General features: G+C 45.8%; 2 protein-coding genes and 1 long non-coding RNA gene across 3 annotated transcripts; 1 reads left to right on the top strand and 2 right to left on the bottom strand.

The window, feature by feature from the left end:
- Nucleotides 1-540: 540 nt before the first annotated feature.
- On the bottom strand, nucleotides 541-2,352 carry LOC124647159. The gene is made up of 2 exons (XM_047187136.1): nucleotides 1,444-2,352; nucleotides 541-935 (listed from the first exon to the last, which is right to left on the bottom strand). The coding sequence occupies exons 1-2, from the start codon at nucleotides 2,279-2,281 to the stop codon at nucleotides 850-852; spliced, it is 924 nt and encodes a 307-aa protein (XP_047043092.1). The 5' UTR covers nucleotides 2,282-2,352; the 3' UTR covers nucleotides 541-849.
- Nucleotides 2,353-20,837: 18,485 nt separating this feature from the next.
- Nucleotides 20,838-26,574, top strand: LOC124648935. The gene is made up of 4 exons (XR_006986473.1): nucleotides 20,838-20,973; nucleotides 21,560-21,653; nucleotides 26,434-26,477; nucleotides 26,563-26,574. It is a non-coding gene; the product is annotated as an uncharacterized LOC124648935 (long non-coding RNA).
- On the bottom strand, nucleotides 22,578-24,919 carry LOC124648934 (transcription factor MYB61). Its single transcript, XM_047188617.1, has 3 exons — nucleotides 24,466-24,919; nucleotides 24,203-24,332; nucleotides 22,578-24,105 (listed from the first exon to the last, which is right to left on the bottom strand). The coding sequence occupies exons 1-3, from the start codon at nucleotides 24,596-24,598 to the stop codon at nucleotides 23,082-23,084; spliced, it is 1,287 nt and encodes a 428-aa protein (XP_047044573.1). The 5' UTR covers nucleotides 24,599-24,919; the 3' UTR covers nucleotides 22,578-23,081.
- Nucleotides 26,575-26,909: the final 335 nt, after the last annotated feature.

Raw genomic sequence — 26,909 nt, 5'->3', positions numbered from 1 at the left:
GCCTTAGGCCCATAAACAAAATAAATCTTGAAAAATCTCAAATGCTAGTTCATGAGAGCAAGAGGTGGGACTAAGTATGATCACACATTGTTAGCGGAGAGAGTTAAGACCTTTTTATAAGGTTTGGTGTTGTACCATCCACTAGGAGCTTGAGAAGAGGAGTGGGATCCTCCTCAATCGTCTGACACACGACTACACACACTCTGCGTTTTTTGTGAACGAGGCAAGCCGGTCTCATACCCATGCAGAGTTCAAGAAGAAAGCGCAAACAAAGACTCCGAGGCTTAGCTTCGCGACGTCTCTCCATTCCGCTTGTCGACAACCATGTTTTCTTACCCCATCGATAGAGATTATCCTTAGTCTTACCCTTGTCATAAGTTGACATGTTTAATCTAGATAAAGTATTTACCATGTCCATTTCCAGATTAAATATAATGAAAAAAATGCTCATATACTCAAGATTGGTTCTTAGAATGTACTAAAAGCCGAGACTATATAAGAACAAAAGTTCAGAACTAAAAAACAAGTTTGCCAAGGAAAGAAGAAACAGCGATTCACACTGATTAATTACCTATTTTTCTTACAAGTTAATCGACCTTCATTCACATCCAGCGATCCACAAGGAAATCAACAGGACTAGAGAAGTTTAAGTAGGGTTTAGTTGGTAATGTAACGCACACATACATTCTCCAATAACCGCAATCAGGAGAATTTTTTTGATGACACATGCATACACATACACGCAGTATACTATCGCTAAAAAGGAGGTAGAACTCTCGCGTAGCGTTGCTTCTTACACGACGGATCGATCCACGATCCATGCCATGTAGATCGACGTCGCAGCTGCCTTCAAGATCCGAGCTGTGTTGTGGATGCGAGCGCCACCGCCTGCGCCCACACCTTGAGCCTCGCCTTCACGTCCACCGGATCCTCCCCTGCCAATCGTCGTTAATCACAACAAACACGCGTCAGTTCCTCTCGTGATTAAGGATAAAACGGCAGTAGGCAAAGACGTAGTAGCAGTACTTGTAGTTAACTATGGCTAAAATCTTAGTGGAACGATTCGCATGATGAGCACAGAAGGAAGACGGATCGCGATAGATGGTACGTGGCCAAGGGTGAGTAGCCAGATCGACATGGAAGCGTCACCGGTAAAGGCTGACGACGCCTGCGAGTAGTGGGGTGCATGATAGCAACACTAATTAATTGTCATTGATGCAGTCGAGGTGCCCTGCTTTTGACCCGTCGGAGACGACCCAGGGTGAGATGAGCTCGTCGCTCGTCGTCGTCGATGCCATGCCCGGCAAGGCAGGGGATGGTGATGTGCATATATGCATGGCGACTTAATTATCATGCAGATATATCTGGAGCTAGTGACGCATGCATGGAGTTAATTAAACCACGTGGAAGGTAGAAGAATTAGGTCTGATGGTGACGACGTACCGGCGCTGGGGCTGGAGATGGAGCAGCTGCCGGGCGTGGAAGGGGAGCTGCTCCCGGCGTTGCTGTGGGTGGGGCTGCTGCCGGCGGAGATGCCGTAGCACTGTATCTCCACGGCGCAGTCGGAGGGGAGGTCGAGGCCGAGGTCCCTGCACGCGCGCACCTCCTCCATGTCCATGGCCACGCCGGCCGCCGCGTGGCCGTGGCGGTGCGGGGACGAGCAGGACGGCGACGAGGTCCCGCTCCCGCCGTGCTGCTGCTGCTGCTGCTTCGTACCCACGACGACCACGACGGGGGTGTCTGCGTCGGGGGCGCCGCCGTTGCGCTCGTGCCAGTTCCGCTTCATCTCCCACGCGCGGTCCAGCCACGCCTCCCGCGCCCCGCGCTCCCGCCGGACCACGCTGAAGCTGCTCCGCCGAGGCTGGTGCTGCCGCTGCGCCTCCGCCGCCTCGGCCTGCGCCGACCCGCCGCGCTGCAGCAGCCGCGCCCACTGCTCCTCGTTCTCGCTCCCGAACCCGCCGCCCTTCGAATGCTTCGTCTCCTCCACTGCCAGCCACGCGTGCGGCGGCGGCAGAGCCCGGACACCCTCGACGGTGCCGCGTCGCCGGTCCGGCACCACGCCACCCACTTCCTCAACGGCGAAGCGGGACACCCGCCTCCTGGCCACCTCGCTCGCCCCGCCGGCACCGCTGTCCCCGTCCACGGCGAAGCGGGACACGCGTCTCCTCACCTCCATCACCTCCTCCCCGTCATCGCCACTATCGTCGCCGACAAGGTCGTCCTCCTTGTCCTCGTCGTCAAAGACGCGGCCAATCGCCGGCTCCCTCCTCCTTGACGCCATGGCTAATCGGCAATCCAACGATCACTTCTAGCTTAGCAAGCTTGCTAGTAGGGCAGGTGCGTGACAATACCTGGAGACCAGGGGTTGGGTGGGAAGCATGGGCTCCAGTGTATATATAGGCCGGGCGGAGGGAAGCTGCCTGCCGCAATGGCGACGTGTGGCGGGGGAACGGGTGGTGCGGCACTTGCACACATGCTCCACCATAGTCTATCCTACATGACATGAGAGACATTAGGTCAACAGCTATGGGATTGTATGCCTGTGACGTTGGGCCCTGTCTAGCCATATTGCCATGGTTGCCGGGCATGTATGGCAAGTATATATCAGCAGTAACCTGTTCAATCAGGCAGCTTTGCCGGTATACTTTATGGAAGACTGCAAGCCACGGCCTGACGGCCACCCAATGAATACCAACATTGATAAGCTTGGATTGAATGCAGTAATTCTCACTCTAGTACTGCACCGGCCATGAAATTTGTCGTCAGATTTATGAACTACTCGATTGAGTTTAACGAACCAGTAATTGCTTACGATCATCGCAAATGAATTTATTAGGGCATATATATATATATATGGGTGTGCCTATGTCTCAGTTGACTGAGATTTTCTTAAGTCTCAGTCAACTCAGAAAAGTGCAACTACAGTTCAGAAAAAAGTGCAACTCGGTTCAGTTGCACATTTCTGTCAGAAAAGTGCAATTGCACTTTTTTAACAGAAAAGTGCAACTCAAAGCACATTTTTGTAAGTGACTTAGACTTAAGAAAATCTCAGTTGACTGAGAAATAGCAAAACCGTATATATATCACGTACGTGGTCACTGTCTTCGAAATCATCTCTTCACTCAAGAGTTATACTCCTGTTTGTTTGCCCTGCTACTGCAGAAGCATTTCTACAGGCTACATCGAGGATAACGCTGAAAAGGACCGGTGGCATATCTAGATAAGATAGATCAGAGAGAACAAAACTTTAGCTCTCAAGCCAGCTGATCTCCACGTCATAAAAAAGCAAAAGCTTGAAGCAAACCATGAGCACAAGTGCCACGACGGACCGAGGCGACCGTGGGAAGGAAGGAGCAGAGCCGGTTCCATGGGAGCACGTGGCATGTTGAGGGAGAGGCGCCCGGTAGACCAGGGCTGGCGTGGGGCCTGGAGGATGACTGGTGGCGCCACTAGGGACGTGCCAAGTGTTCTGGAGTTGGAGGAGAAGGCTAGACAAGGGTCGGTGTCGACGCGTTTAAGCTGCGGCAACGAGAGGGGAGGTTTTAATGGGTTAATTAACACAACCCTGAGACAACGACATAGGATTAGATCACTTTAATTAGGGATGGGTGGGATTAGACTAGGTGTGGATTAGTTAATCGCAATGTGAAGGTGACATGAGGAGGTTGGTGCAGACCGTGGCACGAGAAATGTGCAAAGCAGGCTCACTTGTTGTCACTTGTATTTTTTCGAAAAGGAGAACAGTCCTGAGCCTCTGCATCAGTTGATCAATACAACTTTTTATTGCAACCTTTTATATGGATGAAACCCCAGTGACACCTCCTACATATGGCAGGTCAGCCTCTACTCAACAAATCCGAGCCTCATCCGAAAGCTCTGACGTTAGGTTAGTTCTTCTAGCCTTGTGCCTCTCATGCTTCTATGTTTCTTTGATCCATATTGCTTCTTGGTATACTTGTGAAAATTTAGAACTTGTCGGGAACCTTTTATTGCAGCAATTTATTGGCGTGAGGAATGTGCAACTGAGGTTGACTTGTTGTCAATTGGTATTAGTATGCATTATATTAAGTTATCTTTTCCAACTAATTTTCTTTCTATTTTCGGCTTCCATCACTGTTTTTTACAACATATTATGAAACAAGCTGAAGAAAACACCATTTAGCAAAAAAAAAACTCGCCTAAAAAGTTTGGTTTGCTCAACAAGGCTTTGTTTATTTTGTCTCTTGGCTAACAATTTTTTTGTTCGGGGCTATTTCTTCACGTAAAACTATACCATAAGTCCAGACATCACAGTTCAACAACCACGGACCAAGCCTTTATAAATGACCTTGAAATAGAAATACAAATACTGAATGAGTAAAAAAATGCAACAATATCATTAATAAAGATGGGTGGAGTATTATCTCTCCATTTCAAAATACCTTGGAATTAGGTTTGTTTGGACATGCTTTTGATCAAGTATTACTCGGTTAGACACTAAATGAATGTAGTTAGATTCATATTCCAAAAAAAATTTGTGTTAGGATATGACAAATATTCGGTACTACTAACAAAAGCTTGGTCAATTCATCGAAAGGTTCATTTTTTTCTAAGAGTTTCAGTATTTTCTAGATGTGAACGTCCTACTGATACACACTTTTGAACATGCATGTTGAGATAAATCTGGAACTTATATCCTACACCTCACTAAGTTCACCATTGAGGGCATGTTCAATACAAAGGATTTCAAAAGCATATCAATAGGAAAAACGCATGAATATGTCATAGCATGTGAAATCATACAAGAATGAAAAATACAGGAATTAGTTGCAGAAATTGTTTGGTTGGGCCGCATAGAAAACGCAGGAAATTTCTATAGAGATTGAGTGCATGTCATAGTTGTCATAGAGACGTAGATTTTTTCAAGAGGTCTAACCTCTTGCTAGAAATCCTATAAAATTGTAGTGTAGGAATTTTGGAGAGGGTTCAATCCTTTGAATCAAATGACATCTACGGGAAAAAATCCTATAGAGAAGAATCCTAAAAAAATTCTTTAGAAATCTGTTGAATCAAAAAAAAAATCCCTGAAGGTGCATACATGTGGATGCGACACAACAACGCTTGTCCAAAAATGAAGGCCATGTAGACTGCGGAAACAGTTGTAGCCATTATGTTCTGCACATTCACGATTAAGTTTGTACCGCCACGACAAAAAACGAAGACACATGATCTTAGTAGTGAATCTCTTTCTCGTCCAATTTTTTTATGGAGCGAACATGAGTAATTTGGTGACTAACGTGGAATTTGAGGAGAGTGATGTTTATTCCGTGCACCGAACCTCCCGTGGATGAAATCACTATGTTTCGTTGCGTGTCAATCTGTTTCAGACTTCCAAAACTTAACAAAACCTGGTAGCACGAACACTAAAATATGAAACAAAGTAAATACTTGGCACAAACATGTAGGGGATGGGCCGGGACATACACGTCATTTTTGTTTAGGTGTTTCTAACGCTCAGTCGATTGAGACTTAACTTATGTCTCAGTCGAATTACATCAGCATGTTTCAATGCGTGCCTAAACAAAGTATAAACAACAGCAAACACGAAGCTTCAAGCAGAAACAAAATCTAACGCTCTGGAGCACGTGACTGAGACATAAACTACGTCTCAGCTAGCTGAAACTTAGCAATTCGGTTTTTATTTAGATTTTTTTTTCAGGAATCCTTTTTTTTTTGTCTAGGGTCGTTTCTATATCTTTAGGTTCTGCTAACCTATCATCTGTACGTGCTACAGGACAGACATGTCATGTTTCGTGCATCCCGTCAGGTGTCAACTCCTGCTTGATCTCCGGGGCGTACACGTCTACGAGGGAACACCGGGAGTCGTTTGAACAGTTTTCTGTTGTATATCTGCGTCTGCTCATGTCTTGGCGCTGCATGGACAAGGCGCAAGCTTCCAAAGTAGCTGTGTGTTCGTGGTAGATCGCGCCCACTCCTCTTGGTTTCGAAGGTCAGCTGATGTATCCTCTGCATTGTGTGTTGGAAACCCGACAGTTCCGTGTGCGTTATCAGCGATGCTTTGCGCCGAACTGACCGTGTCTGCTGCGCGTTGTGCATGAGTGCATCATTACGATTTGTAGCACGTATGGTGAGCTACCAGTACCATGGACTGAAAATGGGAAAAGGGCATGCATGATGTGTGTGTGTGTGTCATCGGTGAAAGTAGGAAATGGCTCTGAGTGACACCTGGAAGGAAAGGTTGAAAAAATAAGGTGCCGAAAGGGAGAGGAATGTGCGTCCGCAGCGTTATGCTCGACACCAGGCTGTGTAGTAGCATCACTGCCAACATGTCCCGGGGTCACACGGGCTAAGAACGTACTAGTACCATTTCCTCCAAGTACCCGCACACCGTTTTGTATTAAGCTTGAAGGGTGAAAGGACGACGTCTATTATGGATGGGAAACCACCGTGACCTGGCCCATCACAAGCGGTGCGGGTCATAGACTCACACATATCTTACACCTCTAGTCACTCTACCTCGGCACACCACATCCAAGTGCGTCAAATGTCGACCACGTCGTTAGCCACATGGTTTGGCGTTGCCGCGCATGTGTCGAAAACACGAGCGTTTCTTTCGAGCCAAAGGGAGGGGATGACCATCATGACAATGGAGATCCCGGAATTGTGACGGTCACTTGGAAAACTGTTACAACCACCATTCAACAAGAGTCACCGTTGGGGTTGGAATGCCAGCGCCAAGGCGCGTGTTGGAGAAATGCAACTCCTCATGTAGGAAGTGCCCCCGTACTATCTCTACCCTTATTTTTTGGAGATTCGTGCTACAAGGTTGCAAAAAGATCCTTCCACCTCCAATCTTTAGTTCATTTCTCTTTTGCAGAAAGTCACCTAATTTTTTCATATTTCAAACATCTCACAGCTAGTACTTCCCCCTCTCCCTCTCACAACCACCTGTGGGGATTTTTTTGACTGAAAATAAACCAAAGTTTTTCTTAATATTCAGACGCATTTTAATTAACAAATATCACAACGATTATTAATCAACAAATATCCCTGGATAAAAACGTTCCGCCGTTTTTGCTGGTCTCTTCTTGAACAAATCAGCATATAAAAGAGAAGAAAAATAGGGAATCACACTCATCTCCATTAATAGATAACTCAAGATATTAATGTTCTGGATGATTTCCACATTATTTTTAACACTAATTTCACAGTATATAAGATATATCAAAAGTATGTCACCAAACCCGTTGAGATACACACAAGTTTTATAGATGAAACATGAATCAGTCAAGCTTATTTTCAGATACAAGAAAGTTCCATACAAAATCCAAAAAAAATCATCATATAATGGTTCATATGCTCAGAGCCACTTTTTTCCAAATCCATGAAAATATATCGAGATTCATACATGATTCATAGAAGATACAAATTAATTCATAGTAAATAGATAGGAAATTCAACATGATTCCGATATATTGAAAGTCAAGAGAAATCCATTTAAACGAAGGCCAGTTAAATATACACTGAAAAAACTAACTTTATAGATGTTACAAGAACAAACAGAATCAAGATTCAATTAACACATATACGTTGACCGGACTTGATTTTACTGACAAGTTTCATTGAAGATTAACAACAGATCCATGCAAGATCCATCGAAAATATGAAGATAGATACAAGAGTCACACAAGTTTCATACATTCCTGCATTTTATGGCTTCATACATAGTTCACAGATCAATTTTCAAGTTCCACAGGAACAAGATCCAAACAGTTTTGAAGAGGTATCACAATAGAAACAACAAAGAGGATTAATAAGAAACTAGAAACAACAAAGAAACAATGGATTTGGAGGCGCTGCAGCTATGGTGAGGTCCTCCATACCCAGATCTGAGTAGGGGGGTCGAGCTCGACGCAGGGGTGTGTGGTCGCCGGCTCTCCCTCTGACCTGGAGCAGGGATTTGCGCGCCGGGGCAGGTGATCGCCGGTTCACGCCGATCTAAGACGGAGGGCGTTGGCGACGGCGTGGCGCCTCCCTGGCCTGGAGGACAGCGCCGCTGACCGTAGCTCTGTCCAACCACGGCGGCGCGAGCGGTGGAGGGCGCGAGGCGGGGCCGTGCCGGCCGGCCCAAGGTGGCGGCGCTAATTAGGGCGACGAGGAGGCGGCTCTCTCGTCACTCCCGAGCAAAATCACCATTCCTTTCAAGCTATCATCTTTATTTTTCGCTTCGGCCATAAAAATTGAAAACCTTAAAAACTTGTGCAGCGTCTATTCAACCCCCTCTAAACGCTCACGTTGCCCTTTCAACACGCCTATGTGCATCGGATCTGCAAGCAAAGTGGCTCTTCTATTGATCCATCCATAGATATTGGCCATCTAGCTAAGGCTTTTGTCGAAAATGTCGGGTATGCTAGATCCAAATGAATCCTAGCTGGTAGATCTGGCCCACAAGGACTAGTTTATGCTCAACATCGTTGTGCAGAACATCAAATCCCTGACCACCTCTATATCTTTTGTGACCTTTTGTCATGGTGAATCAATCTGTAGTGGCAAATAGAGCTTGGCTCTGATGGTTAGGTCCCTTGTGGTTGAACCAGTCCACCCAGGTTCAAGTCCTAGACTTGGAATGGGTGTTTGCATTTACCTGGATTTATTCTAGAATTTAACCGGCGCTATGTATTCAGTGGTAGGTGACGTACCCGTCAACAGCGAGACGTCAGTGGTGCCTTCGTCAACCTCAAGATATGCTGGCTTAGTCCCTCGGAGGTGCTCATAGGGGTAGGGTGTGCATGCGTGTATTCATAGGGGTGTTTGTACGTGCGTGTTTGTGAGCGTCTGCGTTGTACTGTGTTCTTAAGAAAAAAAAATCAATCTTTACTGTGTCTAGGTGAGCCGGACATTTTGTTAGTAGTGTCTTTCATACAAATTTTTGACAGCGCATGTGTATTTCATAATTTATTGGTCAATAGAGTGCTTAATTCGATCGCAAATTTTTTGCTTAACTGTTCCCTCGCGCGGTAAGGAAAACCATGAAACTCCGTGCTCCCTCTAGCCTATTCCATGGCCCGATTCTGTCTACGGCCCAAATACAAATGTTTGCACCATAAGCTTTACGACCCAAGTACACATCGAATTCTTTCGCCCGTTAGGCCCATGATCTGCCACGAGCACCTCCCTGTCGGAAGCGACGGCGCCTCCTCCTGCTCCTCACCGGGGAGAGGCGCAGCGGCCAAACAACCTCGCCGTCTCCCTTCATCCGGTAGCCCGCAGTTCTCCGCCACGGGCCGCCGACCTGCTCGAACCAGGCGCCTTATCGTGGTACGGGTTTCCCTCCCCTCCCCGCCCTCTCTCTCTCTCTCTCCACCGGCTGTGTTAATGTTGAATTGATTGGCTTCGCACTAAACGCCTCGCGTCGACGAGTTCTAGACGCCGGTTACGGTGGTTGTACGCATTCCCAATCGCGATCCGTCTCGTTGGTTCCCGGCCCTTCCCCGGTGGAATTGATTAGCCAGCCATTTTGAAACAATTAGCGTAGGAGGGGGCACGAGGGTGTCAAGGTGGGATCCCGGTGGGATGTTATTTTGTACTATGTAGTTCAAATTTTGATGTCAAAATTTGTACTAAAAAAGTCAAATTATACTACAAGTGGGACAAAAGTGGGATCCCACTTGACACCCTTAGGCACGCCGCATCGCGCTCCTAGGGAGGGGTTTGTTTCAGTACTTGGGTGGGTACTTGTAAGGTTCAATAAACGTGCTGTGACTCATTCAGCGGTCTCCTCAGCCTTAGATGCCCTGCAGTCTCGACCCCTGGACTGACTTCATTGTTACTTGTGGACGTGGGCTCTCACGCACGCCTGTGCCAACCATTGCCGGTCAAGTCGTTGATCAGTGTTCACAACCGTTCAATCATCTTCTGTACTCCTACTTCTGTTAGGTGGTGACTGCAGCCAGTCATCTGTACTGTTGTCTGATCTATTGCTATCAGCAAAGCAGAGCTCTTCGCCTTTTGTGTCTGGATAAAAATAGAAATTTATGGAGCATTTAGTCTGCTGTTGATTTCTTTCGAGCATCACGCATTACTTCATTCTCTTCCACAATATATGTTATGCAGAGCTTGCCCTTTCCTAAGCGGGGACAGAATGAAACGACCAGAAACAACATGTCGATAAATTGCCATAGAAAGTGGGGCTAGATCGAGAGTTCTGACCTTTTCGTGGGTGATCTTCAAACTAGTTGTGTGAAACAACATAATCGGCGTTACCTACATTTTCTCCCAAAATCTATTGGACATGGTGAAGATTCAAATGCTACCTAGTACCCTGCTTATCTGTATAGCCTATAGGTTGCCCTGCGCAGGCACGGTGATTGCTTAGTTAGTTAAACAGTATATTGTGTCTGTACCACTGTTTGACAGTAATTGCAGCATAATTGGGTGGTGTATACCAGGAAAATAATCAGTTTATGTTTCTGCTGATACCCCACTATTAGTGACCTTGGGTCCAATTCATTGTGTGACGATAAATCTAGCTGATTCAGTTTTGAATTTCTCTCTTGTACTCTTCCTGTGAAGCAGTACTTGTCAGTGATTCTTCTTGCATCAGCATTTGGAAATACAAAACGGTGAGCTCCCAAGTTCTGTTGAATGCATTTGTCAGTATGGTTTTCCTGGAGAACAGAAGTTAGTACCCACCATTCTTACAATATGCCGCATCTGGAGGCTTCGACGAATGAGTGCTTTTTTTTTTATGACGCTAGACCTGATGCCCTGGCCTTGATCGATTTGATCCTCACTGAAACAAAGCAATGGACGGTTGCAGGCGCTAAGATTCTTCTACTGCTAGTGCCTGTACTAGTGCAGTAGGATAGTTGTACAGTTTTGTTTCTCCTTCGTTTAAGTTTCTTCTTTTGTTCGTAGCTTTTAGTACTAGATTATTTTCAGTTCATTTTGGTTTTAGTTTTGCTGCTTGTGAGACCTTCCCGCCATCTTGGCGGTTTCTTCTAACGAAAGTGACGAGCACTTAGGCGCAGGTTCGAGAAAGAAGTTAATATCCATGCTGTAAAACATTTTTGCTGCATTATGCAGCTCTTTCAAGTTCTAGAACATACTGCAACAAAAAAGCATTGAACTAGATCTACTATCATTAGGGTACTTTATTTTGTGATGTTGTTCAATCAGTTATGGAGGACACCATATTACATATTCAGTGGATTTGTGTTAAAGCATGTTAACTTTGTGCAATGATATTGTTGGACTGTTTCATTAAGTACATCTTAAACCTAATGTATTCAAAAATAATCATTTCCCATTTTTACAATATGACCTAAATGTCAAGCTTCATGCACTAGACAACACAACCAAAAGTCCGGACTGATGGAAAGGCTAGTGCAATGCACTTATATACTTCAACACCCCCACTCACGTGTGACGGGGAAAATAAGTCAACGTGTGTAAAGGTTCAGCGGTGATGAGGGCTGAGCCCTAGGGGAGGCCCGATCTTCACGGATTTGAGGGCGGTGGTGAAGAACACGAAGAACACGGGTGGAAAGCGGAGGGGATCGGAGATACAAACGCAACACACACACAACCGGTTGTTCTTCGTTGGCCCGATACACCAACCCAATAGAATTGCAAGGCAAAGACCCACAAGGAGTAGAATTCCTCACAAAAGATTGGCAAGCAATTGATAGAGTTCCAAAGAGGGAAAGAGTGCAAATAGATAGAATTGCAAGAAGCAAAAGATCCACAAACACTAGAATCCTTAGAGTGGAAGAGACCAAACACTTAGAAGATCCTTGATAAACTTCATAGATTCATATCTAGAAGGGTTTCCCATGGGGAGGAGCAAAGCTCATATCTATTTCAAAACAAGTCTAACCCTAGAGAGGGGCTAGAAGGGAAGTACTTATAGTCCAGATTCGAGCAGGGGTAGTTTGGTAATTTGGTACAAACGAACAAGGCCACAGATGGGTAGATGAACGGCCCAGATTCGCTGTTGACTTATTGGGGCGGCAGCGCCGACCTTCACGGGCGGTAGTGCCGGCCTGGGCGTCGAGCTGGTGGCTGGGGCGGCAGCTGGGGCGGCAGTGCCGGTGGCACGGGCAGCAGTGCCGCTCTTCTTGGCGGCAGTACCTCTGACGTCGGCGGCAGTGCCACTGCGGCGCGCGCCAGTGCCGCTTTATCTGGCGGCAGTTCCGGTCTTCCTAGCGGTAGTGCCGCTTTGGCTGGCGGCAGCGTGCCCGCAGGAGGTCCTTGCTGGTCCTTAGCGTCCTGGAGCAGAAGGGCGTGGTGACGTTGACTCTCTTCCACCTCACGGTCCTTTCCTGAGCGCTCCTCCACGCCTTCTTCCCGAGGTTCGTACCTGATCACACAAAGGGTATCGGAATGAAGTAGAATACCATTCAAAGGTGTGTCAAATGTGTACATAGAAAGGAGCGAATAAACCTCTTGGTGTAGGGCCTTAGCCCGAGCTCGTGTCATTTGGCCACGAGGAGGGCTTGTCGGTCTTGAGGCGGAGGTGTCAAAAAGCAACCCTGTATCATCTCCCCCCCCCCCCCTTGCGAAAGAGTCGTCCTGGACTCTATGTTCTCATCTTCATGATGGGGTGAGAGATCTGACACATTGAATGTGTTTCTCACCAAGTACTTGGATGTTGGTATGTCGATGACGTAGGCGTTGTTGTTGATGCGCTTGAGGACCTTGAAGGGACCATCGCCTCGGGGCTTGAGCTTCTAGTTGCGTTCTTGAGGGAACCGGTCCTTGCGAAGGTGTATCCATACTAGGTCTCCTTCATTGAAGATCCTTGCTTTTTTCTTTGTGTTGAGTCGAGTGGCTTGACGAAGTACTTGTTGCTCGATTGTTGCTCTTGTGCCTTCATGTAGTTTCTTCATGTATTGGGCTCGTTTGTCGATGTTCATGTTTACTTGTTCATGTAGTGGAAGAGGTAGTAGGTCGATCGCCTTTGGTGGTTTGAAACCATAGAAGACCATGAAGGGACTTCTCATTGTTGTTGAGTGCTTGGCGCGGTTGTAGGAAAACTCCGCATGCGGGATGCAATCTTCCCAAGCTTTCAAATTCTTCTTGACGAGGACTCGTAGTAGCGTGGAGAGGCTTCGGTTTGCCCATCAGTTTGTGGGTGTGAGGATGACGAGAACAAAAGCTTGATGTTGAACTTGGCCATTAGTGTCTTCCAAAAGTGGCTCATGAATTTGACATCTCGGTCCGAGACAATGCTTCTTGTTACACCGTGGAGTCTCACAGTTTCCTAAAAAATAAGGAGGCAATGTGTGAAGCATCATCCATTCGGGAGCAAGGTATAAAATGTGCCATTTTAGAGAATCTCTTAACCACCACAAAGATTGAATCATGACCATACTTAGTTCGAGGTAATCCTAGTACAAAGTCCATGCTTATATCGGACCAAGGTGCATAAGGTATAGGCAAAGGAGTATAAAGGCCGTAGGGATTCGAAGTGGACTTAGCTTGTAAGCATGTTGTGCATCTTCGACAAAGGCGTTCGACGTCGCGGTACATTCTTGGCCAATAGTAGTGGGTTGAAAGCATGGCATACGTCTTCTCTCGTCCAAAGTGTCCCATGAGACCACCACTATGTGATTCTTGTAAGAGCAAAAGGCGAAGCAAAGATTTGGGAATGCAAATTTTGTTGCCCTTGAACAAGAAACCTTGATGCAAATAGAAATCATCGATGCTCTTTTCAATAGAACACTTTGCAAAAATAGGGCCAAAGAAAGTATCAGAAGGATATAGGTCTTTGATTTCATCTAGACCCAAAACATGGAAATCCAAACGAGTGAGTAAAAGGGTGATCTTGCGGGAAAGAGTGTCCGCAACTACATTGTCCTTGCCCTTCTTGTATTTGATTACATATGGAAAGGACTCAATGAATTCAACCCATTTTGCATGTCTTTTGTTCAAATTGGTTTGACTTCTCAAATACTTTAAGGACTCATGGTCGGAGTGAATGGCAAACTCTTTTGGCCAAAGGTAATGTTGCCAAACTCAAGAACTCGAACTAAAGCGTAAAGTTCCTTGTCATATACATGATAGTTTAGGCGTGCGCCATCTAAGTTTTCACTATGATATGCAACGGGTTTGCCATCTTGCATAAGAACACCACCAATTCCAAGTCCACTTGCATCACATTCAATCTCAAAAGTTTTAGCAAAATTGGGTAGAACAAGGAGTGGTGCCTCGGTGAGTTTCTTTTTCAATTCATCAAAAGCGTGTTGTTGGGCCTTGCCCCAAATAAATGGAACATTCTTTTTAGTAAGCTCATTTAAAGGGTAAGCAATGGTGCTAAAATCTTTCACAAAGCAGCGGTAGAAACCGGCAAGACCATGGAAACTTCGAACTTGGCCAACGGTGGTTGGTGTAGGCCAATTATGAATAGCCTGAACTTTCGAAGATTCCACTTCAATGCCATTGGAGGAAACAACGAAACCAAGGAAAACCAACTTGTTTTGTGCAAAAGTGCATTTAGGAAGATTTGCATAGAGCCTCTCATTGCGTAAGATGCGTAAAACTTCTCTCACATGTCCAACATGGTCCTCGAGATTCTTGCTATAAATGAGAATATCATCAAAATATACAACACTCTTGCCAATGAGGGGTCTCAAGACATGGTTCATAAGACGCATAAAGGTTGAAGGAGCATTGGAAAGAACAAACGGCATGACAAGCCATTCATAGAGACCAAGTTTGGTCTTGAATGCAGTCTTCCATTCGTCACCAATGGCCATGCGAATTTGGTGATAGCCACTACGCAAATCAACTTTCGAAAATATAGTGGCACCACACAACTCATCAAGCATGTCATCTAAACGCGGAATGGGGTGGCGATATCGAACGGTAATGGCATTGATAGGACGACAATCCATACACATTCTTTGCGACTCATCCGGTTTAGGAACTAGAATGACGGGAACCGCACAAGGGCTTAGGATTTCACGAACATACCCTTTTGCAAGGAGATCTTGAATTTGTGGTTGAATCTCCTTTGTGTCTTCGGGGTTGGTGCGGTAGGCAGCTCGATTTGGTAGCGGAACGCCAGGTATGAGGTCGATGCGGTGTTCGATGCCTCTAAGCGGTGGGAGGCCTGGAGGGAGCTCTTCGGGGAAGACATCTTGAAACTCCTTCACAAGAGACAACAAAGACGAAGGAAGTGTTGTTAAGTCGTTAGCCTCCGAGGGTGGCCCCTTGCAAATGAGCACATAGTGCAATTTGGTGGATGGGTTGTGGTGCACTTCTCTCATCTCACTTTTGGTGGCTATGACAACACTCTTCATCTCGCTCACGTTTGGCTTGTGGTGCTCACTCTCTTTTTGGTGGATCACTCTCTCACCTCTCATCTTACTATTGATAGTAGCTTCCTTAGCCCTCGCTAAAGCCTTTGCATTGTCTGAAGTTACTTGGCTAGGATTCATTGGTCGAAGGATGAAGGACTTGTCGTTGACCTTGAAGCTATAGGCATTTGTGTAACCATCATGGTTTGCTTTCTTGTCATATTGCCAAGGGCGACCAAGTAGCATATGGCACACCGTCTTTGGTACCACATCACACTCAATGGTGTCTTCATATGCTCCAATCTTGAAGGATATTGTGACAGTATGTTGAATCTTCACATTTCCGTTGTCACTTAGCCATTGGACATGGTAAGGATGGGGATGTTTCCGGAGCGGGAAGTTGAGCTTGGAACATAGTTCGGTGCTTGCAAGGTTGTTGCATCTTTGGTCTTCATTGGGGAGTGCATGGGTTGTCAAGACTTTGGTCACCACACGTGATGGGCTTGCATCATGCACACATAGGATTTGCTCTTGATCTTCCAATGCATCATCTTCAAGATTGGTTGCGGCTTGCACTAAGGCTTCATATTCTCCTTCACTTAGGTACTCCACATCCCCATCATCCCGAGTTATCACAACTCTAGTGTTCTTGCATTCAAAGGATTTATGTCCTTGGGCACCACACTTGAAACAAGTGATGCTACTAGATCCGGTGGAAGCTTTGGAGGACATAGTTGATGGTTCCGGCTTGAAGCTTGTGGTCTTGATAGCACTTCTTGTTTGCTTGGGAGGGTCCTTGGAGGAACTATCACTTGTTTTCTTTGTACTTGAGGAAGCATTCGTTGCATTTCTTGCGGCGAAGAAGTTCTTGGACTTTGCACTTGCTAAGTCTTCTCGTACTTGGCGCTCGGCCCTTGTAGCTTGATGAAGTAGCTCAACCATGTTGGTGTAGGGCAAGAATTCCACTATCCTCTTGACGGGGATGTTCAATCCATTTAAGAACCTTGCCATTGTTTGCTCTTCTCGCTCATCCACATTCGCACTCATCATGGTCATGTGCATCTCCTTGTAGTATTCCTCAACGGACTTGAAACTTTGCTTGAGTTGGGTGAGCTTGTTGAAAAGGTTACGTTTGTGGTGAGAGGGCACAAAGCGAGTGTGCATCACTTCTTTTATCTCTTCCCATGTTTCAATAGGTTCAAGAAGGTTGGCTTCACGTTTGTCATTGAGTTCATCCCACCATACACTTGCATAATCTTCAAACTGTAAAGATGCCATGGCCACTTTCTTGGGTTGAAGTAATTGTGGATGCGGAATATCTTGTCTACTTTGCGAACCCATGATAAGTATGCTTCGGGGTCTTCTTCTCCTTTGAACTTGGGCATGGTGAACTTTAGCTTCCCAAAGATTTGTTCCTCATCACGGACATTGCCTCGATGTAGTGGTCTTGCATCCTCTTGATCCTCATTATGGTTGCGAGGTTGTTGATTCTCATCTTCATTGCGGCGGTTTGGGTGAGGAGGACGCCTTCCATGTGGTTGCCGAGGGTGTGGTATCACACTAGCTTCACTTGATGCTTCGTCTTTATTGTGGTGACTTGCTTCACCTTGATGGGCATTTGGTGCTCGACAAACTCGATGATTGAAAGGATCGTGTCTTCTATTGTCAACGTTGTTCCTTCTTGCGCCATTATCTTGAGGAGCATCAGTATTGATGATTTGGCGTTCTTGATTCACTTCTTGTTCGGCGTCATTTTGTGGTTGCCTTTGAGCATTGGCCACTTGAGCTTGACGAGGTTGCTCTTGTTGTTGACGTGCCGATTGTTCATGGCGAAGACGTTCTTGTTCACGTGCACGAAGGAGGTCTTGATCATGACGAAGACGTTGTTGTTCTTCTTGGAATTGAGTTTCAAGATTTTCTTGTTGTAGCCTCTCTTGTTCAAGTTGAACACGTACTTGCTCCGCATCTTGAGCTTGTTGTTACTTGAGCATCCACATTATGGTGACGTGGGTCTTCATTGGAGGCATGATGAGATGGAGACGGAGCTCGATGCCTTGAACTATGAGAGCGCGACGACCTTGAGTGTTAGCTTCGGTTGTTGGCGATGTTGGCAATAGCTTGTTCAAGGTGTGCCAACCTCTCTTCGTCTCATGCTCGCCATGTTTTGTTGGCCTTGAGTGGCTAGTGTAGCCTTCAAATCGTGGCCTTGTGCATCAATCTTCTCATGGAGGTCTTGCACTTGGACATTGAGGTCCCTTCTTTGCACTTGAGCTCGTTCTTCATAGCGTAAGACGGTCTCGTCCATCCTTGCCGTTAAGTCATGGATACTCTTGTTGACTGCTTGAGTAGCTATCCAATGTTGATGCCGCGTCATCGGCAATTGGTCCCCATCTCCACTAGACATGGTTACAAACTAAAACAAGAACTATGTTGTGGGGGGTTAGAGGAAAACTCACAAGTAAGTCAAAGACTCGCAACAAAATTGGAAAGGTGTGTCAAGGTGAGGAACAACCGGTTACACACGTAAAAACACACGCAAAAGGCTAAGAACTCTATATGGTGTTAGGTATGGATGTGGAAAGCCAAATGGAAAAACCAAACAAAATGCCTATTGTCAAAAGTGGGTAAGGTCCAAAAGTCACGAGTCAAAAGCGGTGATCACAAAAGGCATACACAAGATGGAACACACGAACGGGACAAAATAGGGTTAGCGCGACCAAGGAAAATGAGCAAGAACAAAATTGGTCATAACGAAGACTACCAGGTCGGTGTCACGCTAACACAAGAGAGACCGTGGCTTGGTTGCAAAATTGAGAAGCAACAAGATTTGCGCAAGACGCCTCTCTTCTCTTTTCTCTCTTTTGCTTATAAGTTTTGGACTCTTCTGTATATAGGTGTCACTCACACACTTTTTCTTTCTTTTTCTCACTATGTAAGGATACTATTATCTATGTAAGTATGTCACACTTCTTTTGTTTATCTTTTCACAACGAGCTTGCTTCGTAGCTTTGCTCAACTCACGCACACCCTCACGGTTGGGACGCTTGTGTCCTCCCTCCGACGAGTAGTCCTTGGTGTATTCGTCGTTGTCGGTGCTCGCCGGCTGCTCCTTCGCCTTCGCCCGGGCCCTTGCCTCCTTCTTTGCCGCCGCCTCCTCCGCCTCCAGCCATCTCCACCTACCATCTCCATCCTCTTCCTCCTCCTCCTCATGGCCGTCGTCGGCGACGGCCTCCACCTCCTCCTCATGGCCGTCGTTCGCCTCCCATTCCTCCTCGTAACCGTCCGTCAGCGGGGAACTAGAGCTGATAGGCGTTGCAGCTCTTTCCCACCAATGGCGCCATCCCGACGGCTTCCCCTCGCTATCGGTGTCCGATGGCAAAGAGAGGTTACTCATGGTCAGAGAGGAGAGGACAAATGAAGGGCGCCGGCCGGTTGGAGATCGGAATGCGCAGACGTAGGGGTCTTATTGAGCGGGGATGAATGGCGGCACAGATATCGAAGAGGGCTGCGGTTGCTCTTCCGCGGAGTTCGCGCTCCATTCCGGCGGTTCGCGTGTCGATCGACGCGGTTGCCAATGCGACGGTTCCCATTCCTGGCAACTGCACCGCCGCTAGGTAGGCGACGGTTGGCGTCGTTCGTGTGTCAATGACGCGTCGGTCCCGCCACTCCCCGCCTCGCTTCTCGTTGTGTCCGGCGCGCCCGGAGCGTCCCCTATGGACCGGGGACGGGCTCGGGGCGCTGGACACCGTATTGGGCCGCGTCTGGCGAAAAGGGCCTTTGGGGCGCACGACTGAGAACGGAAAGTTGTCCTGCGCGCCCCAAAAACCTTTTGGGGACGCTTTGGGGGGCGCGGCTGGAGATGCTCTTAGATTCTGATACCATGTCAAGCTTCATGCACTAGCCAACGCAACCAAAAGTCCGAACTGATTGAAAGAGCTACTGCAATCCACTTATACACTTCAATTTTGCATGTAGCTTGTGGTTTGCACTTTTGTTCCATTAGCAATCTGCTTGAATGAAGCGTGTTTAAGTTGACAATGAGTGTTAGATAATTTTTTGTGGGTCGTTGTAACATTTCCTTTCAACCACTGATGTAATTTCCAAATTTGCACACTAACTGATACATAGTTTTGTCATTTCTTATATATAATCAATGGCAGTTGGTATAGGTCGTGGTGGTTCAGTGTTTGGAAACTTACAAAAGGCTAAGCTCATTTTTTCGTATGTTGGGAGTACCTTTCAACATAGGAGGACTTTTCATGTATTTTCAAGTTCATATTCTGCGAATTAACTTCATATTTTTTTGTTATTGCTACTGTGGTTTCCTGTGGACTGATGTTACCAGGAAGGAAATATAGGATGGGTTGTCAAGATTCTTAAATATTTGGATAATCCAAAATAAAAATTTGCAGTGTAGTAGACTTGTAGTTAGGTATTTATGGACAGTCCAATTCAGGTTCTCAAATTGGAAAATTTCTAGACAAATAAGTTACCCTAGAATGGTCTCAGCTTTGGCATTTACTGTTGAGGTGCTTTTGTGGTGCTAACTGCATTGATCTTTCTTCCTTTTATTGACTAAAGTGCAATCGTTACTTGCATTTCAATTTCTACTAACGTCTAACATTAGTTGGAAACTTCAACGGCAGATCCACCATAGGTGCTGGATGTGATGCTAGGCCATAGGACACTGTTGGGTATATTCTAGATCTTCGCTCAGCTGTAGAAGAGACTCTCTCGTCGAGGAAGATGAATACTGTGTCCTGGATGCACTTCTGAGGCCCACAAGTAGATCCTTCAACTGCTGGTAAGATAATGAAAAAATGGCCTCGATCTGCTGGGCCTCATGATCCCGAACATAGTAGCCAGCCTGTGATGCGGAGAAGTTGTGGCAGAAATACTCGCAATACTTGACACAACCTTACCAGCAAATTGTGTGGCAAAGCGGGAAAAGGAGCACCGAAATAAAAAAGAACCCCGGTGCCTTGACATTTGATTTCAAATTAAATTATTGAATGTGCAAACACTTGGGTTGAATATTGGATACATTCCTGGCCACAAGCTCCAACCTTAACACCCAAATCTGCCACTGAGTTAGGCTATATCTAGTTGCTAACTTATTCTCCTGCTTGATGTTTCTATCCGCCTTCACACCTTCATCACTAGGCAGTTAACTCAAAAAGATTGTACACACTACTTGATCTGCTCATATTTGCTGCCTCTCCTACCTTATGGCCTTGGGCTATTCATTTTGATTGAGTGGACCTATCGGTAGTGGCTGGCCATATGCTGCTGAAATTTAACTTCAGAAATGCTAATGTTCCCCCTTTTACCTGATCCTGGCGTGATTTATAGAACCATAATCTCATCTTTAGTTCTTTGAGCTCTATGGACTATGAAGAGATTGCTAAGTTAAGTATAAATGAGTACAGGATTTGAAATTTGTCTCACATGTCTGTGCATTTGCAGCTTGGTAATGGATGGAACTATTTGTAGTCAGTCACATCTTGAGCATATAGCTTGATTCTGCACGGATAGAAAGTGAGTCAGGGAAATTTGACAGTGCACCCTCAAGATTGGATAAGCTTCCATTTTACAGAATTCCGAACTTAAAGCTGCACCAATATGTTTTCCTATTTCCATCGTCATGCTGATGCCAAAGAGAGGCTGTGAGGTAGCAACTACTTGCAAGCACAATTATCATGCAGCAGTAGATTCTATCTTACTTTGGTTTCCTGGTAAAAAGAGACCTGTTTATGGGTTAGTAAAATTTGACACTGTTATTTGTTTACTTTGCCTTCATTTATGTTTCTGATAAAGCAAAACTATATTATGTAAATTAGCACCTTGATCGCAATCAATAGAAATATTGCCCTATGTGTCATGTCAAATTGAATTGGTGAACTGGCCGTTGAATATTCTTTGGTCCAGTTGGACCTCCTGATAGCACACATATATTGCAATATCCAGTATCTAATATAGCCAAGTTACTGTTGGCTGAGTAATTTGTGATCTTATTCCTTCTCATCTGTTATCTTCTATCGTTAATGATGATGTTAGGTGGTCATTATTGTAGTCCAGCACCGTTGGCAATCTTGATACAGAATATGAAACTATTAAATTAAATGTCTTCTTCATCTAGAAGAGCACTAGCATCCTCCTTTCCAACAGTTGCTAATTTTCTGTCTTGTTACCCCTACTTCCTTTTCAACCTTTTGTGATTTTTCTTTCAATTGATGTGTCATTTTCAAAACATGCAGATACATCCAACAATACAGCTCATATGTCCAAGCAGACAGAGGATATACACAAACGAAATTGAAGTGTATATGCCACACAAGTTGAAACAGCAGGGTATGCAACCAAACTCTTATTCAGTGCAATTCATTGTGAGTTCTTTACTAGAATCTAGAGTAGACATGTAGCATTTTTATTACAGTGTCACCTTATGAGCATTGTCGCCTTGTCGGTCTCATTGTACTTTTGAAAAATGACAGTGTCAATCACTTTATGCCAGCCTTTTTATGCTTATGACCGAACCCTATTAGTTGTGCGATGCAAAATATAATATGTAACTTGTAAAGCTAATCTATTGTTTAGTGACCTGATTATTTCATTATTTAGCACTACCGCAATCCAATAAAATAAACCCATATTTGAGGGTTTGAACTGGAGGAGTCATAAAGAAAAGGATCCCACCAAGGCCGACCCAAATTAGTTAACAATCTAGCTCAGCCCATGCCATACTCAGTGTGATGATATTGAAAGTTGAGACCAAGTTCTGATACTCTACTGGGTCTTTTTAAGTAGAGACTATCTCTTCTGGGGTGGGAGTACTTAGACGTTTACCTAGGTCGTTTCTGGATTAGTTCGGGATAAACCAAACAAGCATCCAAATGTCTTCAATTCGATTACTTCTGAAGGCTGAGCTCCTTGCCAAGTTTAAGGTACATTTTGCAAGGCTAGAATGTAATCACGGATAAACAGCATTCAGAGCCATAGCTGGACATATGCTGAGCGCTCACCACAATAGTGTGCAGAGCCATAGCACGGTAGGTAGATAATCATAAATACTTGCCTCCTTTTCTCTCAGACGTGCTTGCTCTCTCCTGAGGATGGTTACCTCGTTCGACCATATCAAATCAACCAATCCTTTTCCATGCTGGTATTGAAGTAGATAGCGATCAAGTGGCTTCAGATTCTCCACAGCAAAAAGGGGAAGAAGGAAACAGGAAAGGGAAAGCCAAATAAAAATAGCTCCGGGTCAATATTCCCATTTTCTGCCTTTACAAATATACAACTGCAGTTTGTCGGCAACTTCTTAAAAAGAAATAAAAATACAACATGCAATTATTAATTCCCATCTACGTGCATGGCAGCAGTTGAAAAGTTTGGGACTACTTATGTGGTTTGTGATAGCTACCGACACATGCAGTTTTACCCATGCCTGTCTATTTATTTGATAAGCAGAGAGTGAACCATGACTCAAGTATCCAAAAGTTGAGTTGTCGTGTACAGAAGAAAACAACAATTTTCAAGAGAAAGAAAGGGAGACTCCAGAATGTACTTTTCTATGCATTTTGATGCCACTACCGAGGATAGAACTGTCTTTTCCATGGGCACTGCATGATCTTTAGCTGATGAAAGTTGTGAAGGTTGATTTCTGTATCAACCAACAGATGTATCTACGCAAGCACCTCAGCATAACCTCCTCACGAATCTGTGAGACAGGTCTCAGCTTCAGCTGATTTACTCTGTTCCATGAATGGAGGAACATAGTACCTAGATATGCTCAAAAGACAAGGGCATTCTTTGCAAGTCTTTGTCATACATGTCTGATGCTGCTTGCAGCTGTTGCTGTGGCTGCTGATTCTGGAACCAAGAAGCACATATCCCTTCCATGTTGAATTGGCTCTCTGCCTTGATCACATCATCGTACAAGGATTGGCTCTGGTTCTGCATCGCGTTTGCCTCTCCAAAGGTTCCATGAAGCAAGTCCGGCCACTTGAGTTCCTCCACTAACTGAACTCTGGTATCTTTTTCTTGGCCGACTCCGATATCTGTCCATGAGAATACACTGTTCTCCAGAATTGAGTTTGTGCTTTGTGGCTCAAATCCCATGCTGTTGCTTCCACTGCTCCCTGTACTACCGCTGCTGCTGGGGTTAACACCATCCCAGTAGAAAGGGGCACTGCCAATGCCGGTGCCACCGTGGCGGTGATTGTCTGGTGGGAGATTCAGGCCCATTGAGGTCGAGAGGGCTGATGGTGAAACTGTTGGCATCACGGTGGAAATTGTGCTGCAGCTGAAATCATTCTGGTTGAACCAGAGCGAATTCATGTTTGCACCATCACCACTGCCACACTCGTTGTAGCCTAATTGCTGCTGGAAAGGGAAGTAGAGTGTTGGACCTGATGAACGGCAGTTTGATGGGCTCTCATGACCAGCAGCAAGCTGGTCCAGAAATAACTCCTTTGCTTGCACCTTAGGCCGTGCCAAGCTTGGAGTTTCAGGCCGCTTCTTGTCATACACTGGCAGCAGCATTGATGATTGGGCTGTCTCGCTGAGGAGGTGACTGAAGTTCCCTAGACCACCACCAGCACTTGACGGGTTGACGTCACTGGAACCAGAGGTCCTCTCGGTGCTGATGGTGGGAGCTGCTCCACTACGATCAGTCTCAGCGAGGGGCTTGTGGGTGTTGGGATCAATGCCTTTCTGCCGCAGCTTCTTTTTGAGGGACGAGTTCCAGAGGTTCTTGATCTCATTGTCAGTCCTCCCAGGCATCTGTGCTGCAATCTGAGACCATCTTCTCATGGAAAAGAAAAGGGTCGTATTAGTTGAATTATCAAAGTTTGCTCTGCAGTTACTAATGCTTTAATTCTGCTAGGGGCCTTAAAAATTACCTGTTCCCGAGTACAGCATGGAGTTCAATGATGAGGTCTTCCTCGTCCTGAGCGAATGCACCTCTCTTAAGGTCTGGCCTCAGGTAGTTTATCCACCTCAGCCTGCAGCTCTTGCCACACCTTTGGAGCCCTTGAGAAATTTATAGGCACAATTTAGACAATTGGACTGACCAGGAGGGAAAATTGTTGGGAGGAGGAGAAAGCAAAGATTGGACGCTTCTATTGACAAGAGTGAAATGCATAAATGCTTTGCTTTTACTCACCTGCAAGTTTAGGGACGGAGCTCCAGCAGCCATGGCCATGCTTGGTTATGTGATTCATGAGCTTCTCATCCTCCTCAGGGGACCAGAGCCCCTTTCTCAGCTTTTGCTTGTAGCAGCAAGAATGCCTCCCCATTTCAGCGCAATGCAGAAGCTGAGAGCTCGAAATTCGCAGAGGTCAGGTTTGTGGAACTTGAACAGCTTGCAATCGTGCACAGCCAAAAGCCTCCTCTGATAGCGCAGCAGTTTCTTCAAGAATCCATGGCTGAAGGGGTGGGAAATGCAGAGGGTATAGTAGTGGCTTATATATCTGCAAATGATTGAGCTGCAACTGAGGCCAGAGCCGCGCAAGAGCAACTGTATAGTTGCAGATAGGAGAATTCAGTGGGAAGCAGGGAAAGGGGGGCACTCCTCTCCTTTTCTTTGCAGGACACCCCCTTTAGCACCTTCTTTTAAAGGTGGTGGTGGTGGTGGAGGTGGTTGTGAGAGAGTAGGGGAGGTTTAACCCTTCTTCACTTGGTTGCTTCCTGCTACGCGTGGGAGTACGTCTCGTCATCTCTCCTAAGAATCTATGTCTGGTGCCAAAACCGGTGGGGTAGCCGCCTCCACCGATATTTTAATTGTCCTGGCGCTGTGCAAGAAACTGCTGATTCTTCTCATCTTAACTTCTAACCCAGTTTCTGTGTCCAGTGTGTTTCTTTGAGCACAAGCCAGTGAAAGTGAAATGGGTCCAGTTGTCTTTGCATTATCAGGAAAGAGACTGATTCTCTTGCTCCCATGGTGAGTGACGGCGACCCAGAGCAAGTAACAGCCAGTGTATCAGTCCTACTACTACTACTAGTAGTAGAAATCTTCTCATTTGTCCTTCTTTTCTGCAGCTACTTCTAAGTCACGAGTGTTCCATGCAGGGTAAAGCAGACAGCTGGGGAAGGCCTTTTCTTCTGTACGTTGCTACTTAAAACTCATCTTGTTTAGCTGCTGCTGCTTGCAGCTGTGCTTGCGTGCATGTGCACCTCGTTTTCTCTCGCACCTGCAAGATTTTGTGTGTCAGACCCAAGTATCGTCCTTTATTTCCGTAGCTTTTCAGGTAAGTCACTGGATCACTTCTCTGTGGGGGAAAGCCATCGTCAATCAATCATCACAGTTGGGGTCCTGGGGAGAAAGAAAGAGGTGGCAGCAGATGTTCGTATTCCAGGACAGAGGGCATCTCCCTTTTGTTTACCCCGGCCGGCAGCTCCTACCCAGCAATTCCAATCAGAAATCTTTGCTTCTCCAATCCAAGAAGCAGCACGTTGCCGCCGCTGAACATGTCCGTCATCCGTGAAGAAGCATTGCTTCCGATAATTGCAGAGATAATTGCGCAGGTACAGGAGGTAATGATTTCCCTGCTGACTGTCGCTAGCGTCAATGGATATGCCGATCATTGTAGAAAGGAAAAAAATCTTTTATATTTTCTATAAAATGGCCAATACAAAATAGGTCCATAGGAGGAGGGGAGACAAATATTCGCGGCACAGTAGTATTCTCCCCCCAATGAGCGAGTCAATGCAAGTATTATTGTTCCCATCCTTGCATGTCTGATAGTATAGTACAACAGAGAAAAAAAGTTTAATCCATGATTCCATGATTAGGATCGTAATGGCATCCTCCTGTGTGCCCATGTGACGGCCGATACTGGCCTCCATTAAACAAAACGCGGGGCGGGGACGAATCAAACTAAAACTAAAAGAATTGATGATTGAACGTTTTTGTATAGTCCGGCTTCCAGCTGCTCGTTTTGTCCTTTGATTCCCCATGCAACGGATCTCACCCGTTCTGGAGGCTTGCATTGTCTGCTCCGATAGACTCTTGTACATATATTTAATGGAGGTTTTTGGATCAATTAGCACATCTCCGTTGTTTGTATTATGCAACGATTATAACCGGTATGCTCTTGGGATCAATGTCACCATCTGTTCTTTCTCCATGCAGGATGCAGGACTTGCAGTTGAGCCAAGATATACAAGGAATTGTAGGTAACAACAACCTGCCTTTTGCTTGGCACTGCTGTGTTTACACGTGCTAATCTGTTTGCTTCACTATTTTCTTTTCTCTTACTAGAATTGTGAGCTAGGAGAATATATGCTATGGAGCTCACTCCAGATGACCCTGACTAGGTACGTACGGATGCAACTCTGCGACCTCTCGCACAACAATCTGCGGTTCAAAGCGGCAAATTACCTCGTAATTTTGTCCGTATCTTGTACAGGTGGTATTATGTAGAATTACCCACAAAAAGAAGTGTTATCTAGAAGAGGTTGGAGATAATGGACGGCAGCAGCAGCATGGCGATTAGCAAGGCTGGCATTAGAAGATCACGGGTAAGGGGGAAGGCAAGTTTGACGAATGAACGAGAGGCATCTTTCTTCCAGGGGTCCCCAGCAGCGGAAGGAACATAGGTCCACCCC

Source organism: Lolium rigidum, chromosome 4 (assembly GCF_022539505.1).
Source record: "Lolium rigidum isolate FL_2022 chromosome 4, APGP_CSIRO_Lrig_0.1, whole genome shotgun sequence".
NCBI lineage: Eukaryota > Viridiplantae > Streptophyta > Magnoliopsida > Poales > Poaceae > Lolium > Lolium rigidum.
The sequence above is the reverse complement of the archived record's forward strand: the minus strand, read 5'-3'. Positions and strand labels throughout refer to the sequence as shown.